Source organism: Stegodyphus dumicola, chromosome X2 (genome assembly GCF_044657685.1).
Source record: "Stegodyphus dumicola isolate Sdum_Otavi_A_Nest chromosome X2, ASM4465768v1".
NCBI lineage: Eukaryota > Metazoa > Arthropoda > Arachnida > Araneae > Eresidae > Stegodyphus > Stegodyphus dumicola.
In genome coordinates this window covers 5,090,431-5,109,358 of record NC_140781.1, presented here as the reverse complement: position 1 = coordinate 5,109,358, position 18,928 = coordinate 5,090,431, and the positions used below count along the sequence as shown (strand labels likewise).

General features: G+C 32.3%; 1 protein-coding gene across 8 annotated transcripts in view; it reads left to right on the top strand.

Annotated features, from left to right (window-relative positions):
* Vps51 (vacuolar protein sorting 51) overlaps positions 1–18,928 on the top strand; it is a 171,901-nt gene that overhangs the window by 95,646 nt on the left and 57,327 nt on the right. For all 8 annotated transcript variants that reach the window (XR_015038908.1, XM_085809109.1, XM_085809107.1 and 5 more), the window contains exons 11-14: positions 222–441; positions 575–694; positions 1,264–1,365; positions 7,539–7,631. Coding sequence is in view for 7 of the 8 variants with exons in the window: in XM_085809109.1 (XP_085665235.1) it covers positions 222–441; positions 575–694; positions 1,264–1,365; positions 7,539–7,631 (535 nt within the window). In the remaining variant the exon portion in view is untranslated. The remainder of the gene's footprint in view (positions 1–221; positions 442–574; positions 695–1,263; positions 1,366–7,538; positions 7,632–18,928) is intronic.

Genomic DNA, 18,928 nt, shown 5'->3' with positions numbered 1-18,928 from the left:
ATATTTTTATTAAGAGTTTTATTCTTCATTTTCATAAATTTTTTAATTGTTAATGTTGACACTTATGATTATAATCAGTTTATGGCATTGCCATAAATTTATTATAAACATACATAGTCATACCATAATTACAAAATATAGTAAATTTTTTAAATCAAAGCTAATGTATTTAAAAATTAATGTTACATATGAATATTTGAAGCAATTATTTTTATTTCTAGGAAAGGTATTGAAATTATTTCAAAAGCTGCAAAGGATCGGTGTAGCTATTATCTTCAGAGGCTGAAGGAATGTTTTTCAGCTTCTATGATAAATGTCAGGCAAAGTATAGTGGCCCCTCGAATACTAGGTCAAGATGGAACAAATAGTTTAGCTGATGTTCTTGCTGAATTTGAATCCCAAGTATCAAACAGCATTAAAACTGTTCAATCTGAACTACAGGTTAGCATTAAGGTTGTAAAGAAGTATATTTTAAAATAGATAATGCTTTTACTGTTCAAAATGCTCTGTTTAATTTTAAAAACTAGAATTGTGTAGATGTAATGAATTTCTGATCAATATGATTTTCTTCCAGTTTTTTATTCATTCAGATATAACATTTTCCATGCAAGTTCAATTCAGGGAGCCATTCTGCAAAAGTGTTCGTGAAGGTCTTGTAGTTGCATTCTTAAAATACATAAATGAAAAATGCCAAGTAAGTGCAGGGAGCATATTATATACTAGAGAGAGAGAGAATATTTTCAATTTCTTTTAAATTTAATTTCTTTTTTATATTTAGTTAAATAGGTTTGTGTAGTTCCTCAGTCTGTGAAATGTTAAAACCTATGCATTCAAATAATCTTGTTATGACATTTACAGAAGAGCATTATATACACAGTGTTTCATATTGAAATGGGAAAAATGAAAGCATATCTGTAAATGCTGTAATTACTTTATTTTGATAAATCAAATTTACAGAGAAATTATAGTTATCCAAGTTTCTATAGATAATCTATGTGTGCTCCTCCGGCATGACACCGACTCCTTATCACATGGCAAATATATATGCAGTATTTCAGCAAGTTAATAAATCAGTTACAGAATTTGTACTATGGTTTTCTTTTTGTCCCATTCAGTAGGAAACACCGTGCATATGAATATAAAAAGATGTGCACATAAAAATGTTTTAGTAGAGAAAATGTAATTTAGGGTAGCTTGCAAATATTTTTTTCATAGCTTTAAAGGAATTTCATTGCTTCCAGTATTTTTTCTTCTGTCTTACAGGAATTCTGCTCAAATTATGAGAAAAGTGCTGTTCCTGCACAGTTAATTCTGCTGCTGTCACGGTTTTGCTTTAACTTGGAGCAGTCATCAATTTGTTATTTGGTTAGTAATATTCAACATTTTAAACAGGCATAATTTTTGCCATGAATTAAATCATGCATTTATTGAATATATTAAATTATTGACCAACCTAATTATGTGACAGATATTCTTTGCTTTCATTATGACACTGCGATGACTGTTTCCCTTAATAGGACAACCTTCATCTTACTCCAATAGGCTGAGCATTTCCTATCCAATGCACTTCTCAGTGTGGATTGTAGCTGTGTTATCTGTTGGGTATTTCTTCATCTCTTCTATCACTAGCATTTGTACTGCAGAATGAGGATTATAAGCCATTCAACTAATCCAATAGCAATAGTTATTAGCAGTCAAATGGTCACATGCTATGTATCACATCACTCAAACAATAGTTACTACTGTAAAACATGTGGCACCAGCCAGGCATATACCCTATCACACAATCATTTTGTAATTCAAAATTAAATTATATTTGTTAGTCTAAGTTGTAAATATTGCAGGTGCAAGACCACTTTATGTACTTTTCTTTGGGAGGGGGAATGCCTCATTTTGGTTTTGAATAAATGTTTGGCATTTTTTGAAAGTTTTGTGGTGAATGTCTTTAAGAAATAATATGGTCTTTCCTTGTGAAATCTATGTTTTTTTAGTGTGCTGATATATTTTCAGAATACTTATGTCATAGCCAATTTGTTATATACCTCAAGCCCATTCCTTTGGAAATGTGTGAAAATTTTCAAAGCTTTATTTAAGGCAACATTCTTTGTTGACACAAAGAAAAGGCTGCTTGAGCAAACAGTAGAATAAATTTCTTGAAATGAATCCCAAGGATGCCTTCACATACAGCTCAACATCTGGCATTCATTCCTTGCCTGCTAAACCACGTATGGCATAAAAATATTTCATTAGGTGATTTCAAAGTGAGATATGGGAAAAATGAAAATTTATAATTGCGAGTCATTCAGTCCAAAAAACATTAGTACATGTTGTTTAATATTCAAAGGAATTATACAATTATGTACAAGTCTTAACAGTAGATAGTTTTAAATTTAGAATTTATTTAAAAAAAATTAACAATTGATGAAAAATTGTAAATGAACATATTAAAAGAAGATAACATCTACTTGAATGTGGTACATCAAAGATGGCAGTGTGTTACTTTATTTTTTTCCTAAAACGAAAACAAATGTTGTCACTTACAGATCAAAGCAAATGAATGTATTATCCTATTGTGCGTTATTTGCAAAGCTTATGAAATTGATGAGTTTTCTGAAGTCCCCCAAATACCTTCATTTCATGTTTTTGTATAACTTGATTTAAAAAGCAGTGCATGAAGTGACTCTGATTAGTATGTTGGATCAGTGGTCAGTGATAATATATTGTTATTTGATAAATATCAATACAATTAATGAAATAATAACTGTCTACAAAAGAGTCAAAAAATATCAACAATTCGTTAAATTTAAAAGAAAACATGACCATCGATGCCTATTACCTCAAATAGTTAGCTAAAACTACCAAATAAATTTATCGAGGTGGGCAAAATTATCAGTAAAGTCTGATTGAAAGAAATTGTTTCTCTGCAAAAGATGTAAAAAAAGTACTTATGTGAAACATTTTAGTTCAGTATGTATGATATGAATATAACGCATATTAATGCAGTTGTGTTTGGAAATAGTGTTAGAATATGTAACTGTTTTTAAAATATAGATTCAATTTAAAATTATAATTTCCATAAAAATTAATATATATACTTCGAAGGTATGAGTCCAATACACTCCATATTGTTACTGCCGGAATATCGCTGAGAACTCATGATGTTTCATGCTCCAGATGCATTTGCCGAAAGGGTGGCTGGTAGTAGGTGAGTAGCAAGTCCTATCAGTTGTGAGGTAAAAAGTGAGTGTTCAAAACCAAGTACTCAAATACAAAATACAATTTATTAAATTGAAATAAATGAGAAACAAAATAGAACACAAAGGATATATAAACGATAAACATGTGTAGCGTATATACAAAGTGTATTGATTTTGTAGGGGTGTTTGAGGGACAAAGGTGGGCTGCTAATGGTCTAATATTTCTGTCCTCTGTAAGAATAATATAATCAAATACTTTGAAATTTTCCATATGGGGGTATTTTAAAGCTTTGAAAGAATTTTCATTGACTTTGTAAGGAAAGGTCTTGACTCTTTCAAATTTGAGATCCCAGTCCAATGTATCGTTGGATATGTAAAAGGGCGCATTCATGATGAGTCGTAGAAATTTATTTTGTATAATTTGAAGCTTATTGAGATCGTTCTTTGAGGCAGCTGCGCATGCTTGGAAGTCATAAGAGAAAATGGGTCAAATTATTGCCGTGTACAGATGCCTTTTATGCAGCAGATCCAATTTAGAGAATTTACCAATTATTGGCATGAGGCATTTCATAACTAATATAGCTTGTACAAAATACCTGATGTCATTAAGTATAACCCTTGGGTTGCTATTCGGCATGAATTGCTTCTTGAAATGTTCTGCTAAAAGCAAAGCCTTATCTTTGTTAGTAAGGGCAGTTGTACTGCCATTATTAATTGGTTTGTTGCATTGAGCTTTTCGTTTTGACTTTCTAGGAAACGTTCAGAATTCGTCATTTGGTTCATTGAAGCTGACAATTTTATCATTCCATCTTTCTGTCCTGTGTTGTTTGATATTTTGTCTTATACTCTTACAAAGTTTATTAACTTCCATTTTAATTCTTGAATCCCAGGTGAGATTCCAGCATTTTCTTAGCTAGTTTTTGTCTTTTATTTGTTCACGGATATAGCAGGGGAGAATATTAGGATTATTATCAGTGAGGATTTACTTAGTGGCATTATGATATGCACTGTTTATTCTGTTCATGAGTGCATTCGTTGCAGAATTAATGGCAGCATTAGTTTTGAGGATATTGAAAGCTGGAGGACTTTTTATTAGGAATTCACTGAAGCGACTCCAATTTGTGACTTCTTAAATTTGGTGTTGTCACTCTTTTGTGTTCCAAGTGTTGCAATAACAGATACGTGATCATTTGAGAGATCCATTTTAATGTCAAGATAAATTGGGATACAGACCATAGAAATTAAAATGACCAAAATATTGTCTCTTCCCACATGTTTGGGTAAGTAAGTGATTTCTGTGGGTGCAGAAAAGTAGACTGGGTGATTATTTATAAATTTGAGAAGTAGTTCACCATTCTTGTTTGTCCTTCTATAACTCCATTCATTGTTCTAGTGTGAAGCAGATCAGTAAGAATATTTTCATCTAACATATTTTGTGGTGGATTGTACATAGAGCTGAAATAAACAATACCAGTCATTGGTGGCAGAACTGAAATTGTAATAATCTCAAGGCCATTTTTCTATCTTCATTAATGTAGCTTCATTAATTGGATGTGTTTTTAACAGAAATTGCAACTCCCCTCCCTGAGAGCAATTTTCATACTAATGCCAGGATTAGCATGAGTCTTTGACACAAGCACAATATCATTCTGATTCATGATAAGAAAATTTTGAAGTTCCTGTATTTTGTGCTGGATGCATCGAGCATTTCAAATCATAACTTGGTATGGATGCTGTGTTAATAGAGTTATGACCCATTATCAACAACATTAGTGGTGTTTTTGTCCTGATTATTATTAATTAATTGTCTGTGATTTGTACAAAGCCAGCACTTTTTATAACCAAAACGAGTTCAGCCAAGTTTTTAAGCCTCACTGATAGTTTCCGTGTAAATACATGAGAATAAAACTTGTGCATATGACTTGCTTTCTATTACTCTGTTAGCTAAGAGTTCTGGCTTATGCTTTTTCTTCACAGTAAATTTTTTACAACCCTTGAAACTTGCAGTGTGTGATTTACTGCAGTTCACACAGCAAAGTGGCTTTTCCTTATTATTTTTTTCTGGGCATTCATTTGAGTTGAGGTCCTGGTGCAACGCTCACATTTAAGATGCTAATTAAACCCAGCCTGTATGTGATTGAAGCTTGGACATCTGAAACATTGTAAAGGGCCTTGACGACCTTTATATTCAACGGCACTCAATTTTAAGTCACATAGATATTTTGCATTATATAGATACTTTTTGATGCTTGCGTCTTAGAAATTGTAATAAGAAATAGTGGCAGTTTTATGACTTCACCATTCCAACATCGGGTCATCTGTTTAATGTCAGTTACAGTGTAAATTGAGGGTTTTGAGGTTATCTCTGATTTTTTCGATCTCAGTAGTTCGCAATAACCGTTTTAGTACTGATGCTCTACATCTAATTCTTTTAGCAATTTAACTATACGTCTATAACTGTCTGTGTTACCTACAGTAACATTGATTCCATCTTGTATGATTTGTCCTATGAATTAGAATTTATGCTGTCGAAACAGACTCTCGAGTTTCCTGTAACTAAATTTATATTCCTTTAAAATTATGGGCGGAAGTCTGGTGGGTTTGGGTGGTTCATTGTTATTAGCTATCTGAGAATTTGTTTGTGAGTCATCATTATTACTTGCCCACCAGCGGCCAAGCGGTGTAAATATGCTGAGCACTGGTAGTTCGGTCCAAGGTGTGAAACCCATGAATATGGGCTTCATGGGCATTTTCCTGGTTTCCCCATGTTTAACGTGTATATAACCAGTTTCCTTTAGAAAGTCCTCCACAAACGCATCCCTCCCTTTAGGCAGATAGCCCTCATGTGCTTTGCCATGGTTGAATAATCCAATCCATCATTATTACTCATGTCCATAAGCGGATTATCTGCTTCTGTACTGGTAGTTTGTGTATTTGTATCATTGGCTACAGTATTTGGCATGGGTGTAGTAATGGCAGGTGAGATGTTTTGAGTTTGTGTGCTAAGTTTAATTTTCTTAGCGGTTGGTTTCTGATTCTTGGTTCTCACCATCTAGTCTCATATTCTCATGGGAGTATCGTCATCTGAACTGAAATCCTTGTCAAGAGTTAGCTCCTCATCCATACTTGTTGCAGAATCATCACGTGATTTAATTGTGTTCCTGCCTCTGTTATTATCTGTGAGTGAGTTAGTTACCTGTACCCTGTTCAGGTGTGTCATGTTCCTGATTTGGGGTTAATGTTTCCTGATGTGTTTTCTGATGTTCTGCATTTAGTGCTTTAATCATGTCCAGTGAACTGAATAAAATTTATTCTGAATATCTGAGAAAGTTCCATTATGATCCCTAATATTTTCTAACTCCTGAATTTGTGAGTTGTAAAAATAAATTAGCCTCTCAATGGCCAAAATGGAGCCTAACCAAATGCAACCACATTTAGAAGACCTGTGCCCTGGAATTGAACCATAGCTCGATGGCTTTCTCAACAGACGATACACAGGTGGATAGCACACAAGGCCTCTGACAGTCACCTGAAGCGAAAGCTTGGGGGTAGCTATGCATGCATAGAAATCCAAAAACCCGTAATCCACACTTAAAATAATTAACACATGATTAAATAGCAATTATGGCATTCCAGACAGCAATCAGGCACATTGCAAGTCAGTATGTGAAAATAATTACTTAATCGCAAAAATATATATTAAACACGCTAGATTGCTAAAAGCTATCCTCAAAACCATACAAATCAAAATAACATAAACATATGCTATTCTGATTGAGCATCCAAAGCACGTGGTCACGCTTAGCGGAGCGTGAAATCGTACCACAATAGAAAATGGATCTAGTGGCAGCCGCAATCTCTCATATTGGCCTACTCGCTCTGAGTCTCCCCTCTGAGTGAAAGGTATGATTTAATAAATGTTAACTTAATAAATGTAGGATACCAATGTACAATCTCATATTTGTTGTTTTCATGTGCCTTTTTATAGGTTAATGCTTTTTTCCTTAAAGTTCGTAATTTTCACATCATATGTACCCATAACAACCAGACGTCAAGACTATTCCTCTTGTTTCAAAATTATTAGTGATTACCTGTGAAATCTATGGCTTTTGAAGATATCTGCTTGTTCTGTTTATGATTGTACAGTCATTGATGAAATTTTAGGATCCATGAAGGTCATATTTCGGTGTGGGTTGAAATGTTTATTCAGCTTATCCTTGAATCAGAAAGCAATAATCCAGAGTTAGGATTTTTCCTCAAGGAAGTAATTATGATAATTTTAAGTTTGCATGTTTATTCTTGTTTCATTTATTTAATTATTATTAAAATTTCAAAATTTAGGTTTCCTTAGTTGATGAGAAATTTGAAGTTGAAGCTGGGGATGGTTTGACACCTGTTTCTGAAATTTGTTTAGAGACCAAAAGATCTGCCCAAGTGAGTATTTAATGCATTTTTCTTTCTCGTAAAAACTAATATTTTAGAATAAATCTTTCATTATCTGCTGTAATAATGTTTTGTAATAAATTTTTCATTAGAAATGAAAATTAATTAATAAACAAATTAAAGAGGAATGTTTTTCATAATGCAGCTATAAAAGTGAAATATTCAAGTTCCTATAAAGCATCCATGTATATTAGACTTAGGCAGATTTAAATTGGGATGAAATATGTTGCATTTTTTAAGTTAAGATATGTATACTTCTAATCTTTCCATACTACTTCTGAGTTTGTAATGTGACATCTACATGTTTAATTGATCGACTGTAATTCTTTGTCTACAGAATTGACTTTTCTCAATATTTATATAAGCTTATCATAATACAGTACAAAGTCGCAGTTCTAGAATTGTCAGGACTTCTGGGATTCCAGATTTTAGAACATAAATTTAAATCTAATAAGATAACATGTAGAAAATATAAAATTAAGAATATGAAATAATTGTTTATAAAATAGGAAATTATTTATGACCTGAAGGGAAACAAAATCCCCCTCCCAAAAAAAGCCCTTATTTACTTGTTTGTTTTATTAAACGTTTCTTTCAGTTTAGTTGTTTAACCCTTTCGAGACGGCAGACCTTTGTTTAAGATATTCTGTCGGGATGGAGTGGAGTTGAAAGGAATAGTCTTGCGGGATAGAGGTGTCGTGTTGCTAAGTCTAAGTTTAGAAAAAAAATAATAAAAAAATGCAAGTCTTAATTTTATGAATTTTGATACCATTTTAGATTATTACCTAAGCTGTTGTATACATTAAAATTTGCAGTTAATAATCTTTCCATGAATATATATTAAAAAAAATTGCAAATAATTTTCGGAATTGCTATTCAAATTATTCCAAAATGTTAAATGACAAAATACACTAATAAACTTTGAAATTATTAAAAAAATACCAGAATGGTTATTTACAAGAAGATGTAACAAAATTTGAAATGAAGGATGAGTTTGGTAAATATCGAAGCGTGGAAAAATGCAGACAATTTGTGAACAAGCTATGTCCCTTTGTTGGGTTTTTACAGCCTCAGTGATATTTAAACATCAGCATTAAATACATGGCTTTTAGAAACAGAATTAAAATTATGTAAATTTATAAAATTTTTCATTTAGATTAAAAATTAAAAGATATAAATAAAGCATGGCAAATAAAAAAAGAAGAAAATATGGAGAATTTCATTCATAATTAGAATAGGAATCAAAAATAGTTCTAAAGAAACTTATACATTCATAAATATCTCCACTTAAATGAACAGTTTCATAGACATACTAGAAGCAGAACTTTTTTAAATAAGAAGGTTTTAATACTTGATCTTTGGATCAATTTTGCATTTCTGTAACCTTCTGAGTGCCATGACTGGTTTTATCCGGTCATGAGATTTTCTTGTCATTTGGTATATATTAGCTTATAATTTAAGATATTTTGCATTCTTACTTTCTTTAATAATATAAATGCTGTCTTAACAAATATAAGTTTTTGGAAATATAGACTAAAACAAGGAAACAGACAAATTTACGTAATAAAGGCTGTTTAAGTATAGGTCTTCGTAACAGATCCAAATACCACATCACTCAGAGGGTTAACTAAGTAATGTTATACAAGTGAGAAGATATTTATAAAATAATAAATTCTTTTGTTAGAATCTGTTTGGAATCTATTTGGAACAGCACTCCAATTGGCAATATTTAGTTTCTGTTTCATTTTATTAAAGAACTATTTTGCTAAGATATAGAAGTATATACTAAAAAGATATAGAAATATAATTGCGGCTCTTGGAAGATCTAGTTTCAGCTTTTTAGTGTTGTCAAAAAACACAGTATGTGTTCAAGACATTAGCAGTTCAAGCAAAAGAAAACCATCTTCATATGTCGCGAAGTAGTCCAAGGATGTTTTGCAACATTGATTGCCAGCAGTCTCTTTTGTAGGGAGAAGGAAAATATGCTCTGCAGTATAATCTGGAAGTGATTACTTCCTTGGGATACTCATGTTAAACATTTGAAAAGTATACTAGGAATGGTGAACTGTAGGGATCTCTAGCGGGTTCACGTGAGCCATTTACAAACTGTGTCTTCAATTTGAAAACCCTTGTTTTTTGTTTCTGTTTGCTTATTTATTCTAAGAGAAAACATGTTTTTCATGCCACGATACTTTACTTGTTTATGTCAACAAAGCTAACAAAGCAATTCAGAAGAAAGGCAAACAGTTAGGCACTATAATCAAACATATAAATGAGAATTCAGAAAAACAACAAAATCAGTGTTATATTTTCAAATTTTCACAGGACTCATTTGCGCTTTTGCAGCTGAAGATGGTGGTTCGGTAAAACCATCGAAACTAGTCCTGTGAAAATTTGAAAATATAACGCTGATTTTTGTTGTTTGACTTCTGAATTAGTATTTGTTCGGCATGTTATTGTGTCTTAATTATATATATGAAAATTACATGTCATTGAAGGTTTTAGAGAAAATAAATTTAGGGTTTCCTAGCTTAAACTCATTTTAACTTTAGTGCATGTTGTTCATTCTAGTGATACTAGATCTAGAACTGAAAAAGTAGTTTCCCTAGGAAATCATAAATGAACCTATTTTAGCAGAAGATCAATTATAACTAAACCTTTGTAATGCTATTATAGTGACTGATGTTATGTCCTTGATAGAAAAATTTGAGCAGTTAAATCATTGTTTCGATGTGTTTTGTGTAATTTGTGACATTAAGAAATTGCCAAAAAATAAAAAAAAAAAAAAAAAATTCTGAAAGTTGTAATGTGCTTGTAAATGTTGTGAGTGTCCCAAAATAAAGATCAGAAGATATAAATGCTCTGGATCTAGAAGTGCTGTTCATCATGTTATCACAAACTGCCAACAGTTGCTTGACATTTTGTGCAACAGTACTTCACTATGGTCATGAAAATAATTTATAAGACACTTTCCCTAATGTGGCAATTGCACTGAGAATTTTTGCGTGCCTGTGCAAGTAGCCAATAACGGAATATAGCTTTTGAAAGTTAAAGTTTGAAAAAAAGAATTACAATCTTCAGTAAATGAAGGATTAAGAGGTTTTTTTTTTTTTTTTTTTTTTTTTTTTGTAATTAAAAAAAAATGTTTCTAGAATTAAAACAGAAAACAAGTAGCAGGAAAAAAATAGGAAGTTTTTATTTGGAATTACTGACTAAAGGAGGACATCTTTTGGAACTAGTGTTTCGCGATCTCCTGATAATGACAGTACTTACTGTTGCCAGAACTGATGATGGCGATACTCACTATAACTAAATTATATATTATTCAATTTCTTTTTTAACATGCTTTAACACTTTTGTTTGTCAATTAAAAAAAAGGAACACTAATAATAAACTAGAAGAGAAGCCACAAGAATCCCATCTTGTTGCAAAGAATCAACAGTCTTGGTTTAAATAGCAGTTTAGTCATTATTTCAGCAACTTGCCCTTCTGCAGATGGCTGCCACACAATAATTTTTTTTCTAGAACTTTCTTTCATATGAAAAAGTGCTTAATATCGATGTGTTTTTTATGTTGATGAAACTCGGGATTTTGTGACAGTCTCACTGCAGTAGTATTATCTATTTGAATTACTGGAAGTTCATCTAAATTTCTGTGCATCTAAATTTCTGTTCTACGGGAAAAATTTCTGTGCTTGGCTTATCTTCCTTTTCAGTTGAGCTACCCTTCAGGATAGGAGTTGACACTGGTTTGCTGTCTTCGTTCCCAAATTTTTTAAGATTTTTTTGCATAAGCTTGCCACCTAATTTTGATATTACCATCTTCAAGATGCTTAATTTCAAGTTCAAGAAAGTATGCTTCTGGTTTAGTTGTGATTCTGAATCTCAACTTCAATTCTCTGAGAAATTTTTCAGATTCTTGTAGATTTATTGGTGCTATCAAACCATTATTCACATATAAGTATATGATTAGCTTCTTACCATTTTTGTTTGTTATATATAAGTGGATCACCTTCAATTGCCATGATGCCAAGTTGTGACACAAACTCTCCAAAATATTTATTCCAACAACATAATGCTTGTTTTAGTCCATATAAGTCATGTTTCAGCTTACAGACTTTGTCAGAACCATCACTATATCTTCTGATTACTCAATGTATATGGATTCTTCAAGTCTTTCATATAAGAATGCTGAACAGACATCAGACTGAGGAAAATGAATATTCTCACTAGCTGAAATACTGAGAATTGAATGGACAGTTATAAGGTATTTCTCACGCCTTCCTACCATGCCTTTATGGTGTAGTGGTTCTTTCTACACACTGGCCTGGTATTCCAGAGGTCTGTGGTTCAATTCCCACTGAAGGCATTTGCTAATTTTTCATGTTGCCTGCTTCCAAAAACATAATGTCTCTACAGTGGCACCCGAACTAAAAGGGTTGTAGATGATGACTCTTCACACCCAGGATTTGGCGATTGGGTCCCCTAAAAAAACCCCAGTCGCCCTTTAAAAGGGGGAGTATATAAGGTAATTCTCCTGCCTTCCTAGTGTGCCTTTGTGGTGTAGTGGTTCTGCACACTGTGCCGGTATTCCAGATGTCCGTGGTTCAATTCCTGGTGAAGGCGTTTGCTAATTTTTCATCTTGCCTGCTTCCAAAAACCTAATGTCTCTACAGAGTTCCTAACTTTGTTACTGGACGAAACGTTTACTCGTAATCAACTCCATAATGCTGAGTGTAAACACTTTGGTAATGCGTCTAGCTTTGAATTTATCAATAGGGCCATCAGGATTCTTTTTGATCTTATAATATTTTATCTTATAGCTTTAGCATCTTGTTAATTTTTCTAAAGCCTGTGTTTCATTTTCCATCTGTGAAGTCATCTCAGAATCCATATCTTCTTGCTAGCGTTCACTTAGTTTACATTTGATGCTTCTTCATAAGAACCAGGCTCTTCAGAATCAGCAACAAAAATTTCACCTTTCGTTATAATCTTCAAAATTCTTTGGCCTTTCTCAATTCAGATCTATTTCTTAGCTACCTTGGCTGTACATTGTTTTGAAAATTATTATCTTCACATTCTTGTTCTCCCAAATCTTCTTCTGATATATTTCCAGATGTTTCTTTATTGCGTTCTTTTTCTGAATAATTTTCTTCACTAAGAAACTCTGACTTGTCTTTTTATGAATCTTTTTGGTACTCAGAGTCAGGAGGGAGTCTATATTGATCTTGAATAAGCAATGGCACCCTTTCTTCACAATTTGGAAGCTTGTTATTGAATATAACATCGCATGAACAGATCACACTATTGGCTTCTTTGATCCACTAACAGTATCTTTTATCTTCATCATACCCAATTATAAGCTTTTCTAGCTTTATTATCCATTTTTCTTCTTTGCTTAGAAATGTGAGCATAACAAATATATCCTAAATATGCATAGATGTTTTATTTGAGGTTTCATTTTAATCTATAGCTCAAAAAGACTTGATTTTTCTACGGATGATTTGCTAGTTCATATATTATCCTTTAGTACATATATTACACTGTATGATAGTTTAGCCCACATCGCTGCAAGAAAATGAGCTTCAGAATTTGAGTACTTAAATGTTCTTGCCATTTTAGTCATTGTACACATATCTCATTCACTGGAGCCATTTTGCTCGAGAGTATAAGGCGTTGTTAGTCTTCGTGTTATTCGTTCAAAATGCAAACCTGCAGACACTTTGTCAAACTCACCTCCATTGTGGTGGAGAAATTCTTTCACTGACTGTCCCTAGGTTTAGTATGTGCAAGCATATGTTTTAAGATATCAGCAACTTCAGATTTTTCTTTGATAAAATAACCATACCGAAACTTTAGCTGTCTTTAAACCCAACAGTATCTCTTCATCAGGAAAAATTCATCGAAAGGTCCACAGACATCAGATGAAATTAATTCACCAGGCTTGCTGGCTTTCTTTTTTATGTCAAGTAATAAACTGTGTGCTTTGTCAAAAATATGTGGTTCACACAATTTTCTTTCAAATGGTGCTTTAACCCTCTGAGCAGTACGGGTTTTTGAATATCATGAAAACCTGTTTTTATGCAGCATTTATTAGCTAAATTCATATATTTACTTATTTTAGCCTCTATTTTGATAAACTTATATTCACTAAGATTAAATTTACATTATTAAAGAAAGTAAGAAAGCAAAATATCTTAAGTTATAAGCTAGGGATGGCCAACCTGCGGCTTGCGAACTACATGCATCTCTTTGAAGGATTATTTGTGGCTCTTGATAAATGTACCCGAGTTCCCTTTTCATTTTTGTGTTATTATGTTTTCAAAAATTATCGTTCCGTATGTTTTTCAAAATGTCTTTTAAATTACTGACAGCAAATATGAAAGACTAAGTGAAACGTTGTAACGAATTTTTTTCCCATCCAAGTTGAGAATGGTATGATTCATCGAAAACTGCATGAACGAACATAAACTGCGGCGTAACAGTTCCCATTTGTTGGATTTTCTTCCCCTTCGACTGCCTCGGGAATAATAAGATGCATATGGGAGCCAAGGCCTTGTCCGGCCGATTGCTTCTTGACGAATGACGATCTGCGTAATCAACCGACTCCTGACCAATTTTGAATTTGTGAACTTCCATTGCAATAGACAATTGACATTGTGCTCTGGAGAAAACTGTTTGTATCACTCTTGCTACGGATGTAATTTGTAATCTAGAATTTTTGGTAAGTTAACCATAATTTGTTTCGTAGTATGTAACACGTGTTGTTATTGTTTTAATAACACAGAACTTGTATTTTCTAAATTTCTTCATTTATTTCCAGTTCTTTTAAAAATACGACAGAGAATGAAAATAAAAAAAGAAATTATGAGCAAGAAAATAGAAGTTTTAATAATAAGTTGGAGAAGAATTACTTTTTTATTGACAATAACAGAAAAGCATTATGTGTCATTTATAATTCTACGGTCAAAAATTATAAAGCTAGCAATTTATGTTTACATTATGAAACCAATCATCCTCAGTTTTCTAATCAGTATCCACCAAATTAAGATCAGATAAACTTGCTTCTTTAAAATGAAATTTAAATAAACAACAGTCAATTTTGATGACCTTTAGCAATCAAGCTAATAATGTGGCTGAAGCCAGTTTTGTTACTGCCTGGAATATTGCTCATGCAAAACGCCCGTATGGAGAGGGAGCATTTATTAAAAAGAACATGGAAGATGTACTTAAAAGTTTTACATCCAAATAATGCAGCATTGCACAAAGATGTTTTGCAAATTTCTATCTTGAGACACACAACTGAACAACGCATAACTGCAATTAATACATCTCTTGGACATAATTTAAAAAACGATTTGAAGAACTGTATTGCATTCAGCTTAGCCCTTGGCGAATCGACAGATATCACAGATCTTCCAGAATTGGCAGTTTTCATATGTTTTGTTTCACCTGACTTCGTTGTTAAAGAATAATTATTAGATTTACTGAAACTTCAAGAGTCAACCCGCGGTGTCGATATTGAAAATGCATTAAATTCCATAATGAAAACTTTTGATATGCATTTTAATAAACTTGTAAGCATTGCAAGTGATGGAGCTGCAGCAATGCTGGGTTAAAAAAAATCGGTCTTATTGGGCTTTTAAGAGATGATTCTCAAATTCCACAATTCATACCGATTCACTGCATTATTCACCAGGAGCATCTCATTACAAAATATTTAAAATATCCTGATGTTATGAAAACTGTGTTACACATTGTAAATTACAGTCGCACCAATGTAAAAAATCATCGACAATTAAAAAATTACTGAATTTTGCCGATTACTGAATTTTGGAAATTTGTACCAGAATCGAAATATCCTGAATTAAAAAAGGCTGCTTGTCGAATTATTTCAATACTCGGAATAACGTACTGATGTGAATCATTTTATTCCACTTTAAAATTCATGAAATCCAAACACCGATCACTACTAACTAATCAGCATCTCAAAGAATTACTGAGAAGTGCTGTCACCAATTATTTACCAAATTTTAAAGAATTTTCAAGAGAAGTAAAATAAATGTGTTTCATTTTTAGTATTTAAATTCAATACACATATTTTGTACTTTTATTTATATGTTTTCACTAAATATAATTTCTATAAAAAATTTTTTAATACCTTTTTTGCATACCTTTTAAATTGGTATTTAATTGTGGCTTGTGAAAAATTTCAAAATTTGAAATATGGCTCCGACTACCAAGGAGCTTGGCCACCCCTGTTATAAGCTAATATCTATCAAATGACAAAAAAATCTCATTTGTGGATAAAGCCAGTCATGCCCCTCAGAAGGTTAATGCCTAATTCTTTCTCAAACATGTTCTTAATATGATGGTTATCTTGATGGTCATATCTTTGATGACATAACTACAACAAGGAATTATCTGCTTCAGCAGCATGAACTTCTGTGATTTTCTCAGGCATAATAGGTTCAATATCTGCCTTGTATATGGTAACATATACACTACAAGTTTCAAACAGCTCTTTTTGACTGGTAACTTTTAATCAGCATTTTGTAACTGTCATGATAACTTTGCTATTCTGATTTTTGGCTTGAGCAGCAAGTACAGAAAATGTTTCTATTTACATCAGGTATATACCAAACATCTTTTAAGTAGGTGTTTTGGATTTTTTTACTGAGAGTTGTCTTGACACACACAATACCTTTCTCAAAAGCAACTAAAATTTGCTTTTCAGCAACCTCGATACTATAAGGACTATGAAACTTCAAGAAATCAGTAAAACATGTTTAACAGTTCATAACATGTCTTGTAGCCCCCTGTCAATCACAATTGATGTTAGATCACTCTCAGCTGCATAGGCTTTGTCGTCAATGCACATTAGTGTTACACTGCCTGTATTTTCGTGAATGATTTTTGTTGACCTATTCTTCAATGGGCTTCCATCAGCAATCCTGTTTACATTCTGTTACCCAGTGTCCGTTTTGCTTGCAATAGTTGCAAATATCTTATTTTCTATATTTTCTTCTGATTTTACCTTTTGTATATTGCTTTTGTTTTTTAGATTTTGACATTACTAATGCCACTTGCTCACTTATATTGCATTTCTAATGACTTAAATTCTCTTTCATGAGAGCAGAACTGTTATCTTGTCTCATCAACTGTTTTCTTGTCTTCACCCAGGAGTAACTATGATTTAAATGAATGGTATTTTTTGGGTAAAACATCTAAAATCTTGCAATTGAGTAGCATGTCAGGTAGTGTATTTTTCATTTTTCAAGTCCTGAATTCAACTCATTCCATAACTTTTTTTTTTTATTTGGAAAGATGAGTTGTCATATCATTCTCTTTCCACAAACTACATTATTCGAAGTTCAGATTTTGAGTGTGAAGGTGCAGTTGCCCCTCGCTCCCTATTTTTAACTTTGCTAATATTCTTGTCCTTTGTGTTACATGTTTGATCAGATAGCCTGGCTCAGTAAAAGTAATAACTGCAATTAATACATCTCTTGAACATAATTTAAAAAACGATTTGAAGAACTGTATTGCATTCAGCTTAGCCGTTGGCAAATCAACAGATATCACAGATCTTCCAGAATTGGCAGTTTTCATATGTTTTGTTTCACCTGACTTCGTTGTTAAAGAATAATTATTAGATTTACTGGAACTTCAAGAGTCAACCCGCGGTGTCGATATTGAAAATGCATTAAATTCCATAATGAAAACTTTTGATATGCATTTTAATAAACTTGCAAGCATTGCAAGGGATGGAGCTGCAGCAATGCTGGGTTAAAAAAAAATTGGTCTTATTGGGCTTTTAAGAGATGATTCTCAAATTCCACAATTCATACCGATTCACTGCATAATTCACCAGGAGCGTCTCATTACAAAATATTTAAAATATCCTGATGTCATGAAAACTGTGTTACACATTGTAAATTACAGTCACACCAATGTAAAAAATCATCGACAATTCAAAAATTTCCTTGAAGAATAAAAGGAGGAAGAACTTCCAAATAACAATAATTTCTTTTCCATTGTTAGATGGTTATCTAGCTACAATGTATTAAATCGATTTCTAAAAGAAAAGGAAATAACTTATTCAGAATTAGACAATGACGAATGGTTACAAGACTTAATGTTTTTGACTGATGTCATGGAAGATTTGCAATAACTGAATTTACAATTGCAGGGAAAAGATAATGTCTGATTTCTCACAGTGTATATTTAGTTTTCAAACTAAAATATAGCTTTTTCAAAAGGACATTAAAAATAAAACATTTTGTCATTTTCCTCGAACTAAATAAAATTTTCCCAATATTATACAAGAAAAACTCAATGAGTATATAAAAAAGCTAGAAGGAATATTGATGGAATTCCAAAAGAGATTTCAAGACTTGAAATATTTTAAATCGTCTCTTGATTTTTTTTCTGAATCCATTTGAAATTAACATAATTCAAGGTGAGTTTTCCATTTCCAATGTAATTATGATCCAAAAAGCATATGGAAAATTAGAATTAATAGAGGTGCAAGAAGATCAAGCTCTACAATTAAAATATAAGTCGACGCCGATTACTGAATTTTGGAAATTTGTACCAGAATCGAAATATCCTGAATTAAAAAAGGCTGCTTGTCGAATTATTTCAATACTCGGAATAACGTACTGATGTGAATCATTTTATTCCACTTTAAAATTCGTGAAATCCAAACACCGATCACTACTAACTAACCAGCATCTCAAAGAATTACTGAGAAGTGCTGTCACCAATTATTTCCCAAATTTTAAAGAATTTTCAAGAGAAGTAAAATAAATGTGTTTCATTTTTAGTATTTAAATTCAATACACATATTTTGTACTTTTATTTATATGTTTTCACTAAATATAATTTCTATAAAAGATTTTTTAATACCTTTTTTGCATACCTTTTAAATTGGTATTTAATTGTGGCTTGTGAAAAATTTCAAAATTTGAAATATGGCTCCGACTACCAAGGAGCTTGGCCACCCCTGTTATAAGCTAATATCTATCAAATGACAAAAAAAATCTCATTTCTGGATAAAGCCAGTCATGCCCCTCAGAGGGTTAATGCCTAATTCTTTCTCAAACATGTTCTTAATATGATGGTTATCTTGATGGTCATATCTTTGATGACATAACTACAACAAGGAATTATCTGCTTCAGCAGCATGAACTTCTGTGATTTTCTCAGGCATAATAGGTTCAATATCTGCCTTGTATATGGTAACATATACACTACAAGTTTCAAACAGCTCTTTTTGACTGGTAA